At 38.2% G+C, this 16,023-nt stretch overlaps 1 protein-coding gene across 7 annotated transcripts in view; it reads left to right on the top strand.

Annotated features, from left to right (window-relative positions):
• The window catches only part of stim2a (tromal interaction molecule 2a), a 28,251-nt gene extending 15,735 nt beyond the window's left edge, over positions 1–12,516 (top strand). Inside the window, exons 9-14 of one of the 7 annotated variants that reach the window (XR_007429555.1) lie at positions 1,516–1,677; positions 2,833–2,933; positions 3,681–3,919; positions 4,039–4,225; positions 5,253–9,445; positions 12,474–12,516. Coding sequence is in view for 1 of the 7 variants with exons in the window: in XM_022681689.2 (XP_022537410.2) it covers positions 1,516–1,677; positions 2,833–2,933; positions 3,681–3,919; positions 4,039–4,225; positions 5,253–6,669 (2,106 nt within the window). In the remaining 6 variants the exon portion in view is untranslated. Of the gene's footprint in view, positions 1–1,515; positions 1,678–2,832; positions 2,934–3,680; positions 3,920–4,038; positions 4,226–5,252; positions 9,556–9,605; positions 9,666–10,132; positions 10,180–10,331; positions 10,403–11,939; positions 11,983–12,473 lie in introns of those variants that run through there. The other 6 variants (XR_007429557.1, XR_007429553.1, XR_007429552.1 and 3 more) reach the window with 6 other exon arrangements.
• Positions 12,517–16,023: the final 3,507 nt, after the last annotated feature.

Raw genomic sequence — 16,023 nt, 5'->3', positions numbered from 1 at the left:
GTCACACCCTTACTGGATAGACAACTAGGGCTGCGTATTGTTTTAAAAAGTGAGTCGCTGATGCCAACACTTTTTTCGATAGTTATTCTAACACAACGTATTTAAGCATTTATTTATTTTATAGTTGATTATTATGGCTTACAGCCAATGAAAACCCAAAAATCAGTATCTCAGAAAATTACAATATTATATAATAAGACCAATTGGTACTTTTGGCAGTGTGGGCAGTGTGCCGAGTCCTGCTGGAAAATGAAATCCAGCATCTCCATAAAAGTTGTCAGTAGCAGAGGGAAGAAGCATGAAGTGCTGCTGTAAGATTTTGTGGGAAAACAAAACTGCACTGACTTTAGACTTGATAATAAAACACAGTGGATCAACACCAGCAGATGACAGACATGACTCTCCAAACCATCACTGACCATCAGTAAATTTTACATTTCATTTGTAAATCGTGGAGGAGAGACACACAGTCCAAACTGCTCGAGGTCTAGTGTGAAGTTTCCACCAATCAGTGATGGTTTGTGATCAATGATCTCAAACTTTTATTGCGATGCAGATTTTTATTTTTCAGCAGGACTTTAGTTTACACTTTTAGTTTCTAAACAGAGTTTTTTTTTATTTTATCTTTTTCCTATTATTTTAATTTTTAATTTGTTTAATTTATTATTACTATTTTTTTTTACGTTTTATTTATTTAGATTCTTATGTTCTTTATTCATTATTGTTATTTATTTCATAATTTTTTTATCATTCTTATCATTTTACTTTTCTTCTTTTACTATTATCTTTATTATTTTTTTTATGTGTCAATTTTATGGTCTTTTAGAATCTTCTATTTTACATAATATTTTACACAAATTAGTAATTGTTTTATTTTAATTTTTTACAATTGTATTCCTTATTATTTTAAATGTATTATTAAACGGTTTCAATCCCTTTGATGCTCTAAATGCTCTGCAACATTGTAAATGAGGGTCACCCTCGATGTTTTCTTAAGTGAAAATAAAGATTGATTGATTGATTGATTGATTGATTGTTTAACATAATATTCTGCAAACGATTTATTTGGAGATGCGGATTTCATTTTCCAGCAGGACTTGGCACACTTCCCACACTGCCAAAAGTACCAATTGCTCTTACATAATATTCTAATACTTTCAGAGACACTGATTTTTTGGGGGGGGTTTCATTGGCTGTAAGCCATAATCCTCAACAATAAAAGAAATAAACTAGAATAAACTTAAAATAGATCACTCTGTGTGTGTAATACATTAATATCATATTTGAGTTTTACATTTTTCATTGAATTACTGAAATAAAGTAACTTTTTAATGATATTTATATTTTTTAAAACCACCAGTATCTTCTATAATAAATAAATGAATAACATTTTTAGACTTCTAACTAAAACCAGTACAATCTTATTTTAAGTTTAAGGGCCAGTGACTTCAAAGGTAAAAGGGTATGATGGGTATCATTTGTCTAAGGTGTGTGTGTGTGTGTGTGTTGGCTCAGGTTCGAGGGGCGCTGAAGAAGGCAGAGCTGGATATGCAGGCCTGCTGGTCAGTGCCCGAGTCTCTGCAGCTGTGGCTGCAGCTCACCCATGAGGTGGAAGTGCAGTACTACAACGTGAAGAAGCAGAGTGCTGAGCAGCAGCTGTCCACCGCCAAAGAGGAGGTACTGACCCAATTCCCAGTGTTGCCAACTTAGCGACTTTTCAGCAGAGGTGGAAAGTAATGAATTACATTTACTCAAGTTACTGTAATTGAGTAGATTTTAATTTTTTATTTTAATTGGGTAATTTTACTTTTACTCAAGTACATTTTGACACAAGTTATTTACTTTGCTACGTTGGAAAACTCCCAATTACTGAGTAAAAAATAAAATGCTGAAAAAAAAAGTAATTGGCACGTTTGCTCACGCGTGGAATAACGAGGCAATAACGTCCTCATGCAATTCAAAATGTGCCTCGCCCCATCGGACAGAGCTGTCAGCTTTCAAACTTCCACATCAAACCTGAGAAAGCAAGTGGTGTTAGTATTTTTATCATTAAACAATCTGCTTTAATGTTAAAAAAAACAGTTAAAAAAAAAAATATATATATATATATATAAATTGCAGTTAAAGCATAGCAATAGCAAGTTAAAAAATAATAATGACCTGTAAAACTATATGACCATAACTTTTTAATAGTTAAGAAAAAATAGATCATAGAAACATATGCCACTTGTTCTTGAAAATGTTTTATGTGGTGGTCTGAACAAATACTGTGGAATAATATTTATAAAAGTAATAAATACTTTTTTACATCAAATAATTAAAAGTAACTATGTAACTTTTACTCAAAGTACATTTTAAATTGAGTACTTTTTTACTTTTACTTGAATAGAATTTTAGCAATTGTGAAAGAGCTAGCGCTTAGCGTGGTTAGCAGGTAATGCTAACACTGCTCCAGCTATGGTGCTAGAGGACTAAACTAAAACTCCTGTATAACTCTGTACTTCAGCAGAGTGGCTTTACCCCTCCTTAATACCTGACTGATAGAATTCAGACATTATTTTATAAGGATTATAAGGCGCACTGATGATTTTTGTGAAAATTAAAGAATTTTACGTGCGCCTTATAGTTGCTCTATGGCAAGGAGTAGGTCATAATGTTATGCTTAATTGGTGTATAATTGGTTTGGTCAAAATCAAATGGTGATTTCATCATCCATGGTCTTGCCTTGGTAGATCTGATGTCTGATTTTTACATAATCCTATGCTATATTTTTACTCCATCATAATGAACAGATGTCTGTTTGTCTGTGTTGTTGCCTGCTTGTGTCTGAAGGCAGAGAAGATTAAGAAGAAGAGGAGCTCTGTTCTGGGCACGCTCCATGTGGTACACAGTTCCTCTTTGGATCAGGTGGACCACAAGATCTTAGAAGCCAAGTAAGTGAGAGATGATGCTTCTTGTGTTCATGACATGAATTAATTGGCCAGCAATTAAGTTTGGCCATTAGGTGGCGGGCCACACACATAAAAATCTGTTTTGGAAAATGAAAAAGTGTAATGGGATGGAGTGCTGCTACAGACTAGTAGCTCTCCAGCCCAGAGGGTTGTTGAACCCAATTGCAGAACAGTTGATCTCAAAGCAGGTAAACCCAAGAAGAAAGGATTTTAAAAATAAATAAATAAACACACCGCTCCTTACGTGGGATTGAACCCGAGTCGTCAGGGTCGCGGTCCAATACACTATCACTGCCCTAGCTAGTGACTTGGGACCTGGCCGGGAAAAAAACACCCTTATAAGAAGATAGGGAGCCCAAGAACAGGCGGAAACCAAAGTCACACCGAGCGCGACAGTGAGACAGGGGAGGAATGTAAACAAAAGCTCACCAGAGAAGTATTTTATTTATTACTTTCTTTCTTATCCTTCATTATATTTCAAACAACATCATGGGCCAGATGTTTCACGCTTGCAGGCCACATCTGGCATAGAGGCAGAGGGTTCAAGCTTGGATTATGTAATGATTTATGTACTAGTTCAGGTATCCCAATATCAGACTAGGCAAAATCTAATGGAAAAGCAAATAAGTCAAAGCCCAAATTAGTTAGATTTTGTTATTTTTAACCAGTGTGAGATTCAGAAGTTCAGAATTTCTTTCACATGGATGATGTCGATGTTCCTGCTAACAGGAATGCCCTGGTGGAAGTGACAGCATGTCTACAAGAACGTCTGCATAGGTGGCAGCAGATTGAGTGGCTGTGTGGGTTTCTCGTAATGAAGAACCCCGGGCTGCCCAGCCTCACGGCCACCCTGTACCCTGACCCCAACTGGATGCTCCTTCCGAGATCTGCCATGTCTTCCTACCAAATGCCCGCAGGTGTAGATGACATGGAGGACAGCATGCCCTCTGTGATGCCGCAGATTCCTGGTGCGTTCTTCCTGGTGAACATTCTTTGAAAATGCATATTGTCCCAATTTTTTTAAATGTTCCTCAGACCTACAGTACTTACTAGTGTTCTTTTTTGTTTTTGTCTGTTTTGTCTACAGTTACTGTGAAAGCTCCAATAAAGCTGTCCCCTCGTGCAGTGGTCCGTTCTCGCCGAACCGGCCACATCATCCCGTCGCCTGTAGTTCTGTCACCTGATCCAGACCTGCTAATCCCGATCCGGGGCCCGATTCCTAGATACGGAGAGGATGAGGGAGAGCGAATCATTTTCCCGACTCTTATGAAACAGTAAATTATCTTTTTTTTTGCTATTAGCAGTGACTGTAACAACAATAGCACGTTTCTAGTCGAAATGTTTGGCCAAAACTGAAACTAAACTAAACAAAATATTTGGAGGAAAGCTGAGTACAGAAGTCCGAACATGTTTCGCACAGGTTTTCTTGACTTTCAAAGAAAGAGGAATATACGTTTTAATGATACACATATCAAAAAAGCTGTAAACACTGTAAAAAAAAAAGCAGGTATGAGAGGTAGAGCGAGGTAAAGTGAAATAGAGCTAGGCAAACTGTGGTAGAGCAAGTTAGAATATGGTAGAGGAAGGTTGAACAACGCAGAGTGAGGTAGAATGAGGTAGAACAAAGCAGAACTATGTTGAACAAAATACAGCGAGGTAGAATGAGGTAGAATTTGGTGAAGGTATAAGAAGGTAAAGCAAGGTTGAACAAAGCAGAGTGAGGTAGAATAAGATGGAACAAAGCAGAACTATGTTGTAGCGACGGACCAGAGTCCGGACCAGAGTCTAAGGTAGAAGGAGGTGAAGCAATGCTGAACAAGACAGAGTGAGGTAGAGCAAGGTTAAACAAGGCAAAGTGAGGTACAACTTGGTAGAATAAGGTAGAGCTAGGCAAAGTGAGTTAGAATAAGATACAATGACTCATAGCGACAAGGCTGACCAAGACAGAGTGAGGTAAAGTGAGGTAGATTGTAGATTGGAATGAGGCAGAGGAGGGTATAGCCAGGTAGAGCGGATTAAAGTGAAGTAGAGTGAGGGAGAATGAGGTAAACCAAGGTAGAGTGAGGTGGAGGTCCACAGTAAACACACTCACCAAACTACTTCATAGTCTGGGGGACAAATGCTGCATCCAAGCCAACTGCTAAACAACCTCATCAATTGTGTCTGAAAAATGTTCTGCTCAAAAAAACAATTTTTGAAGGTTATTGCAAGTAGAGAAGATCTATGTCATATCTTAATCGTATTACCTTAGTCCATGGTCTGTATAACAGCATTTCTTTGTCTTCCATCCATGTGTAACAGGGAATGCATGGAGACAGCTCCAGACCCAGAGTCCACCATGGGCCGACTGTACCCAGGCACTGGCTTGGATACTCCACCTCGAAGACTATACCGCGAAGACTACGGCAGTAGCATCACACGCAAGGTCTCTTTTGAGGAACAGGAAGAATCTCCTTCGCGCAAAATCTCCCGGGAGGACCTTGGGGACTCTCTGAGGGCCACCTCCAGAAAATTCCTGCCGGATGAACTTGCTGTGGAAAATCCAGTCAGAAAGACATCCAGAGAAGAACTGGAGGCATCCGGGGAGACTTTGATGAGTCCTATGGGTACAGAGGAAGCAGATTCCAGAAAAGTAGCAAAGAGTTCTCCCGTTGATATTACCGATTCTTCTTTAAGATCTTCTACCAGAGACAAGTTAGAACCTGTGATTGAGCAGTATCCGTCCACTCAAAGACGCACAGCCTTTAAAGAGAGGAAGAATCCCTCAAAAGACAGCCTTTCCAGAATGATGTTAGGAGATGAAGGTTGTATGGATGTTCAGACAGGAACTGCAGGTCTGGATGCTGATGTGTTTGAGGTGGACAATGCTTCAAAGATGATGTCTGTTGAGGACAGTGGCGCTTCAGTGGAAGCCAAAGCTGGAACGCTGTTGAAGGACCTATCGAGAGATGAGTTTGATGTCTCAATGGATTTCCCGGCCAAGATATTTAAAGACAAAGACAAGTCTTCCAGAAAGATTCTTCAAGGGGAACTAGACCAGTCCATGATGCCGGAGAAGGGACAGATCTTTAGAGGTGCTTCAATGGACAGTATTTCTAGGAATAAAATGTTCGAGACAGTGGACCCCCGTAGAGGAATGTCCTTAAAAGAGCGAAGAGGGGATCCTGCTAGCGCTTCCAGGAAATTTTCCAGAGAAGAACGTGATGTTGCCACAGAAAGACGCCGACTGTTCAGGGACTTCAGGACGGAAAGTTCTGCAGACCCAGCCACAGAGGCGCAGAAACTCCAGCGAGATATGCCCATGCCTGTGGAGTTTACCAGACGCAAGATTTCCAGAGAAGAGTTCCCAGTTGCAGACCCAGGCTCCTTAAGCCAACCAGACCTCACGTCATCCTCCTTCATGCTGTGGGCTCCACCCCAAGAGCTGCTAAGCCATCTAGTCTACGATGGAATCTTAGAGAAGTCTTACCAGAACCCTCTCAATTCACCCTTTCCTGGAGATCGCGATTCTACAGCCTCAATGTCCGCCTCCTCCCAAAGCCTTGCTGCTAGCGAAGCTTCTGTACGATCTGACAATGCTTCGCCACCAGAGTCCAGTAGTGGAGAAAAAGTGAAGAAGCCCTCAAAGCTCAAGAGCCTGTTTAAGAAAAAGAAAGATAAGGAGAAAGACAAGGAACCAACTGGAGATAGTCTACAAGGCGGCCTGCAGAAACTTTGAAAGCAATTACAAGAGGAACCCAATGTACATACTGTATTTTAGCACTGTTGGTTTTAATGAAGACTATTTAACGAAGACTTCTGAGATACACCAGTCAAGCATCACAGCATCACAACCATTATCCATTTTTTCAGCAATGCTGAGCATATGGGACACTTTGCACATTTGTAGTGCAGTATTTATTTTTGTAGGTTCCTCAGTCTACTGCAATCAGCAGTCCTGCTAGCACTGTGCTTAGCGGCCAATGCTAATGCTGCTGCACCTAGCCTTAGTGCTGGAGAAACTATTAGAAATCTAAGCTTACTGTAACGTACTTTTTGCACTATAAGGCGCACTTAAATCCTGTCGACGGTGCTCCTTATAGGTGAGTATAATCTGCCTTTAGCCTTACCCCGGCTAGCACTGCTGGAGCAGCATTAGCATTATTCGCTAACCGCACTCACTATTTCTCCGTTCAGAAAGGAGTATTATTGGCCAATAGCCTGCTACTAACCCTGGCTAGCACTGCAGGAGCAGCATTAGCATTACCCGCTAACCTCCCTTGCTATTTCTCTGGTCAAAAAGAAGTATTATCGGCCTGTAGCCTGCTCCTAACCCTGGCTAGCACTGCTGGAGCAGCATTAGTATTACCCGCTAACCGCCCTTGCTATTTCTCTGGTCAAAAGGGAGTATTATTGCCCTGTAGCCTGCTCCTAACCCTGGCTAGCACTGCTGGAGCAGCGTTAGCATTAGTTGCTAACCGCACTCACTATTTCTTAGCTCAGAGGGGAGTATTATCAGCCTGTAGCCTGCTACTAACCCTGGCTAGCACTGCTGGAGCAGCGTTAGCATTAGTCGCTAACTAAACATTGTATGAAGCATGCAGAGAATCAGGAACGGGACTACAGTCTGTGATTATAGAACTACAAAATATCCTATACAATCAGTAGAGCTGAAAAATGGATAATGGGTGTAGACACAAGGAGGGTAGACATTCTGTTAAGCTTGATCGATGTATAAGTGATTCTTTTAGAGGGGCGTGAAAAAGTATTTGCCCCCTACAGATTTCTTTTATTTTTGCTTTTTTGTCATACTTATATTTTTCTGATAATCTAACAAATTTTAAGATAACCTGAGTAAATATATATATATATATATAAACACTTTTTAAATGTTAATTTCTATTTATTAAATAATATATATAGTTTTTTAACCCATTCAGAGGTGAACTTTCTGTTTGTGTGCTTTGGGTCATTGTCCTGTTGCAGAACCCAAGTACACCTAAGCTTGAGGTCATGAACAGATGGCCGGATTCTGATTCTCCTTCAGGATTGTCTGATAAACAGCAGAATTCCTGCTTCCATCTATTACAGCAAATTATCCAGCATCCCCAGACCATCACACACACACTACCACCACCATGTTTTACGTTCAGTAAGATGTTCTCTTTTCTAAAATTAAGTTCTGGCTTTTGGGACCTCCTGGATGAGTTGTTCATGCCCTTTTGGAGTAATTTCATTCGGCTGGTCACTCCTGGGAAGGTTCACCAGTGTTCCATGTTTTCTCCATTTGTGAATAATAATAGCTCTCATTGAAACAATAAGTGTGATTAATTAATAAAATTCATGTTATGTTCAGGTATGGGGGGATAAACACTTTTTCACAAGGGCTAGATTGGTGTGGATAGTTTTTTTTTTCCTTAATAAATGAAATCATAATTTTAAAAAGTGCTATTTATATTTACTCAGGTTGTATTTGTTCGATATTAAAGTTCGTTTGGTAATCGGAAAAATGTAACTATGACAAAAATTGTAATAATTAAGGGGTAAATACTTTTTCACGCCACTGTATATGCATTTGAAGTGCCTTTTTTCTTGTGGACCTTTAGTCTAGCTGGTAGGGAGACATGTTTTTACTGTTGGGATGTTCAATACCTGTTTGATTTATTTTGTTATGTTTTGGTTAGTAATGAATTTGTAATTTTATCAAGCCCCATAATGCTGCAAAAGCAAAAAAAAAAATGGACAAAAGTGCCAATTAGGCTGTAGATTTATAGGATTTATTTACATTTATTAGGATTTTATCAGTGTCTTTTAGTATATGCTGATACATGTGTGATTTTTATTTTTATTTATTTCTTTGCTTGATTATAGACTTATTTATTTCTATAACTGCTTGCATTTTATAGCTGTTTTATATATTTGTGTATATATATATATATATATTACAGCATTGCAGGGCCATGGAGTAGGGCCTATGTGACCTTTGCCTAACTGCAGAAAAGTCTTAATTAATTGTTGGATTAATTATTGGATTTATTTCTAAGAATTAAAAAAACTTGTTTGCTTTTTCTTTTCCTTTGAATTAATGCACTGTTTAGAGGCACTTTTTTCTTGGAGCCCATGCTTATTTGAGTCATTTTTCATGGAAAAAAATCAACATTTCATGAACGGTCCAAAATTACACCAAACGGTAATACTGTAGCCTTACGTAATTTGGTGACTTTGGTGAAAAATGAAAAGTGTATTTTATTGCTAATGTGAATAAAACTCGATATATTTCACAATGCCCAGGGGTTTTCCCTGCTTATTTGAGTCATATTTCATGGAAAAATCAGGGTTTCATGAACAGTCCAAAATTACACCAAACGGTAATACTATAGCCTTACGTAATTTGGTGATTTTGGTGAAAAATGAAAAGTGTTTTTTTATTGCATATCTGAAGAAATCCGGATACATTTCACCATGCCCAGGGGTTTTCTTTGCTTATTTGACTCATTTTTCATGGAAAAATCAGGGTTTCATGAATAGTCCAAAATTACACCAAACGGTAATTTGGTGATTTTGGTGAAAAATGAAAAGTGTTTTTTATTGCATATCTGAATAAAACTCGATACATTTCACCATGCACAGTGTTCTTCTCTGCTTATTTGAGTCAGTTTTCATGGAAAAATCAAGGTTTTATGAATGGTCCAAAATTACACCAAACGGTAATACTACAAAATACTGACCTAATTTGGTGATTTTGGTGAAAAATGAAAAGTGTTTTTTATTGCATATCTGAAAGAAATCACACAGAATTCACCATGCTCAGACATTTTCCTACTGATTAGAGTCATTTTTCATGGAAAAATCAAGGTTTCATGAATGGTCCAAAATTACTCCAAACGGTAATACTATAGCCTTACGTAATTTGGTGATTTTGGTGAAAAATGAAAAGTGTTTTTATTGCATATCTGAATAAAACCGGATACATTTCACCATGCCCAGGGGTTTTCCTTCTTATTTGAGTCATTTGTCATGGACAAATCAGGGTTTCATAAATGGTCCAAAATTACACCAAACAGTAATACTATTACGTAATTTGGTGATTTTGGTGAAAAATGAAAAGTGTATTTTATTGCATATCTGAATAAAACTCGATACTGTTCACCATGCCCAGGGGTTTCCTGATTATTTGAGTCATTTTTCATGGAAAAATCAAGGTTTCATGAATGGTCCAAAATTACACCAAACGGTAATACTATAGCCTTACTATACTATAAGAAAATACTGACCTAATTTGGTGATTTTGGTGAAAAATGAAAAGTGTTTTTTATTGCTAATGTGAATAAAACTCAATACATTTCACCATGCCCAGGGGTATTCCTGCTTATTTGAGTCATTTTTCATGGAAAAATCAAGGTTTCATGAATGGTCCAAAATTACACCAAACGGTAATACTATAGCCTTAGCTAATTTGGTGATTTTGGTGAAAAATGAAAAATGTATTTTGTTGCATATCTGAAAAAAATCGCACACAACTCACCATGCCCAGGGGTTTTCTCTACTTATTTGAGTCATTTTTCATGGAAAAATCAGGGTTTCATGAACGGTCCAAAATTACACCAAACGGTAATACTATAGCCTTAGCTAATTTGGTGATTTTGGTGAAAAATTAAAAGTGTTTTTTATTGCATATCTGAATAAAACTGGATACATTTCACCATGCCCAGGGGTTTTCCAGGGTAGTTTGAGTAATTTTTCACGGAAAAAACAGGGTTTCATGAATGGTCCAAAATTACACCAAACAGTAATACTATTACGTAATTTGGTGATTTTGGTGAAAAATGAAAAGTGTATTTTATTGCATATCTGAATAAAACTCGATACTGTTCACCATGCCCAGGGGTTTCCTGATTATTTGAGTCATTTTTCATGGAAAAATCAAGGTTTCATGAACGGTCCAAAATTACACCAAACGGTAATACTATAGCCTTACGTAATTTGGTGTTTTCGGTGAAAAATGAAAAGTGTTTTTATTGCATATCTGAATAAAACCGGATACATTTTACCATGCCCAGGGGTTTTCCTTCTTATTTGAGTCATTTTTCATGGAAAAATCAGGGTTTCATAAATGGTCCAAAATTACACCAAACGGTAATACTATAGCCTTACGTAATTTGGTGTTTTTGGTGAAAAATGAAAAGTGTTTTTTATTGCATATCTGAATAAAACTGGAAATATTTCACCATGCCCAGGGGTTTTCCAGGGTTGTTTGAGTAATTTTTCATGGAAAAAACAGGGTTTCATGAATGGTCCAAAATTACACCAAACAGTAATACTATTACGTAATTTGGTGATTTTGGTGAAAAATGAAAAGCGTTTTTTATTGCATATCTGAATAAAACTGGATACATTTCACCATGCCCAGGGGTTTTCCAGGGTTATTTGAGTAATTTTTCATGGAAAAATAAGGGTTTCATGAACGGTCCAAAATTACACCAAACGGTAATACTATAGCCTTACTATACTATAAGAAAATACTGACCTAATTTGGTGATTTTGGTGAAAAATGAAAAGTGTTTTTTATTGCTAATGTGAATAAAACTCAATACATTTCACCATGCCCAGGGGTATTCCTGCTTATTTGAGTCATTTTTCATGGAAAAATCAAGGTTTCATGAATGGTCCAAAATTACACCAAATGGTAATACTATAGCCTTACCTAATTTGGTGATTTTGGTGAAAAATTAAAAGTGTTTTTTTATGGCATACCTGAATAAAACCAGATACATTTCACCATGCCCAGGGGTTTTCTCTACTTATTTGAGTTATTTTTCATGGAAAAATCAAGGTTTCATGAACGGTCTAAAATGACACCAAACGGTAATACTATAGCCTTAGCTAATTTGGTGATTTTGGTGAAAAATGAAAAGTGTATTTTATTGCATATCTGAATAAAACTCGATACTGTTCACCATGCCCAGGGGTTTCCTGATTATTTGAGTCATTTTTCATGGAAAAATCAAGGTTTCATGAATGGTCCAAAATTACACCAAACGGTAATACTATAGCCTTACGTAATTTGGTGTTTTTGGTGAAAAATTAAAAGTGTTTTTTTATGGCATACCTGAATAAAACCAGATACATTTCACCATGCCCAGGGGTTTTCTCTACTTATTTGAGTTATTTTTCATGGAAAAATCAAGGTTTCATGAACGGTCCAAAATGACACCAAACGGTAATACTATAGCCTTAGCTAATTTGGTGATTTTGGTGAAAAATGAAAAATGTATTTTGTTGCATATCTGAAAAAAATCGCACACAACTCACCATGCCCAGGGGTTTTCTCTACTTATTTGAGTCATTTTTCATGGAAAAATCAGGGTTTCATGAACGGTCCAAAATTACACCAAACGGTAATACTATAGCCTTAGCTAATTTGGTGATTTTGGTGAAAAATTAAAAGTGTTTTTTATTGCATATCTGAATAAAACCGGATACATTTCACCATGCCCAGGGGTTTTTCTTCTTATTTGAGTCATTTTTCATGGAAAAATCAAGGTTTCATGAATGGTCCAAAATTACACCAAACGGTAATACTATAGCCTTACGTAATTTGGTGTTTTCGGTGAAAAATGAAAAGTGTTTTTTATTGCATACCTGAAGAAAACAGGATACATTTCACCATGCCCAGGGCTTTTCCGTGCTTATTTGAGTCATTTTTCATGGAAAAATATGGGTTTCATGAATGGTCCAAAATTACACCAAACGGTAATACTATAGCCTTACTATACTATAACAAAATACTGACCTAATTTGGTGATTTTGGTGAAAAAGGAAGTGTTTTTTATTGCATATATGAATAAAACTCGACACATTTCACCATACTCAGGGGGTTTTCCCTGCTTATTTGAGTCATTTTTCATGAAAAAATGAGGGTTTCATGAACGGTCCAAAATTACACCAAACGGTAATACTATAGCCTTACGTAATTTGTTTTTGGTGAAAAATGAAGTGTTTTTTATTGCATATCTGAATAAAACTGGATACATTTCACCATGCCCAGGGGTTTTCCAGGGTTATTTGAGTAATTTTTCATGGAAAAATAAGGGTTTCACAAACGGTCTAAAATTACACCCAACGGCCTTACGTAATTTGGTGATTTTGGTGAAAAATACAGCCAAACACACACAGCCCATACACACACAGCCCATACACACACAGCCCATACACACACAGCCCATACACACACAGCCCATACACACACAGCCCATACACACACAGCCCATACACACACAGCCCATACACACACAGCCAAACCACACACAGCCAAACCACACACAGCCAAACCACACACAGCCAAACCACACACAGCAAAACCACACACAGCAAAACCACACACAGCAAAACCACACACAGCAAAACCACACAGCCAAACCACACAGCAAAACCACACAGCCAAACACACACAGCCAAAACACACAGCAAAACACACACAGCAAAACCACACAGCAAAACCACACAGCAAAACCACACAGCCAAACACACACAGCCAAACCACACAGCCAAACACACACAGCAAAACCACACAGCAAAACCACACAGCAAAACACACACAGCAAAACCACACAGCCAAACACACACAGCAAAACCACACAGCAAAACCACACAGCAAAACACACACAGCAAAACCACACAGCCAAACACACACAGCCAAACCACACAGCAAAACACACACAGCCAAACACACACAGCCAAACACACACAGCCAAACCACACAGCAAAACCACACAGCAAAACCACACAGCAAAACCACACAGCAAAACACACACAGCCAAACCACACAGCAAAACCACACACAGCCAAACCACACACAGCCAAACCACACACAGCCAAACCACACAGCCAAACCACACAGCAAAACACACACAGCCAAACCACACAGCAAAACACACACAGCCAAACCACACAGCAAAACACACACAGCCAAACCACACACAGCCAAACCACACAGCCAAACCACACAGCCAAACACACACAGCAAAACACACACAGCCCAAACACACAGCTTTCTCTCACTCAAACAGTCCTCGAGAGCACACTTTTCCCGCCTTTTTTATTCACCTCCAGGCAGACCTGAAAGCTCAGCTCTAAGGACAGCACCACCTAGTGACATGGAGGTCTACAGACAGAGAGACAAAAATCAGGGTTTCATAAATGGTCCAAAATTACATGTAGAAACTGTAAATTGAAACCATGATTAACCAATAATGCCTTTTGTTAAGTATTATTAACATCTGTTAAACATTACTAAGCCCTTATACAGCTCTGTTCAGTAAAATATATATACCTGATGTAAAGGGAAAGTAAAATAATTCTAATCCATGTAGAGATGTATTGCAAATAGAAGTAAAAATGTAAAATATATGATATTGTATTACTTAACGGACATTATTAAAAAAAAAAAAAAAAACTGGCTACCACTGCATAAGTGTTATCACAGCCAAATGTATTTATAACTTATATTTCATTCAGAAATATTCAACAATTACCGTATGCATAGCTGCGGCATGAAGTGTATGATTTATTGTTCATCTTAACAAATGCTTTACTTCTAACGTTATTGAACAATGAATCTGAAACACCTGTCCTTTTAGTGTGGGAGGTTTCATGGCTAAATTGGAGCAGCCTGGTGGCCAATCGTCATTAATTGCACATTATTGCACCAGTAAGAGCAGAGTAAGAGTGTGAAGGTTCAATTATCAGGGTAAGAGCACAGTTTTGCTGCTCAAAATATTGCAATGCACACTATAACATTATGGGTGACATACCAGAGTTTAAAAGAGGACAAACTGTCGGTGCACGTCTTGCTGGCGCATCTGTGACCAAGACAGCAAGTCTTGGTCATGTATCAAGAGCCACGGTATCGTCAGCAGGGTAATGTCAGCATGTCACCACCAAGAAGGACCAACCACATCCAACAGGATTAACTGTGGACGCTGTAAGAGGAAGCTGTCTGAAAGGGATTTTCGGGTGCTTAACTGGATTGTACAAAAAAAAAAAAACATAAAACCACGACTGATCAAATCAGGGCAGAATTCAATGTGCACCTCAACTCTCCTGTTTCCACCAGAACTGTCCGTCACCACAATAAATGATTGTGCTCTAAAACCAGGTGTTTCAGTTTCATTTTTTCCAACCCCTGTACATTTCATGTGGAAATAACATTAATTAATGCCGTAGGTCCGTGTTTAAGTAACATTATCTCATGTGTTATTCATGGTAGCTAATGCATTAATTCATGTTAGTTAGACAACACGTAATGTAAAGTGTTACCAAAGTTTGTTTGATAATCAGAAAAATATCAGCATGAAAAAATGCAAAAGCAAAAAAAAAAAAAAAACCTGTAGGGGGCAATATCTTTTCACAGGACCCATAGTTCAACCGGGACTCAAAAGTTCAAAATGAAACTAAACTAAGCAGTGCAGAGGAGGAGCTACAGTCTCCTCTTGTGGTTTGTGTTGGTGTGAAAGTCTTGTGCCTAAAGCTACTGTAGTGAACCACAAATGTTTCCACGGCTCTGAAGTAGCCCTTGTTCTGTGTATAGAAAGGATGCGACATACTGTTACATAGTAGATGTTTCTGTAAAATGTCCTTTATCATTAATAATTGCATAAATATAACAATGTAGGTACGTGTGAGGTAAGTGTATCTACAGAACGTGCAACGGGATTGCACACAATAGTGCAACAGTGCCCTTCCTCCCACCAAACTCTGCACCAAGCGTGCAAGCTGCAGAATATACATCTTCTGAAACAGGAAACCCACAGTTGAGGCCTTGCAGCTCAAGCCATTTGCAGAGCCCTGCAACCTGTGTGACTCATCTCATATCTGCCCTTTGTCCAGAGACAATATTTAAACCCATAGCAGGGTTCTTTTTTCCCCCATTGTCCCACATATTCAGCTGCTACTGATGCCTCAAGTGATGCACAAAAGAGCTCTCAAAAAAACTACGTTTAAGAATTGTTGACTTGCATGAAGCTGGAAAGGGTTACAAAAGTATCTCTAAAAGCCTTGATTATGTTCACATGTTCACGGTAGGTAAGACAGA

This window comes from Astyanax mexicanus, chromosome 25, assembly GCF_023375975.1.
Source record: "Astyanax mexicanus isolate ESR-SI-001 chromosome 25, AstMex3_surface, whole genome shotgun sequence".
In the NCBI taxonomy this organism is placed as follows: Eukaryota; Metazoa; Chordata; class Actinopteri; order Characiformes; family Acestrorhamphidae; genus Astyanax; species Astyanax mexicanus.
This window is presented reverse-complemented; position numbering and strand designations above follow the sequence as displayed.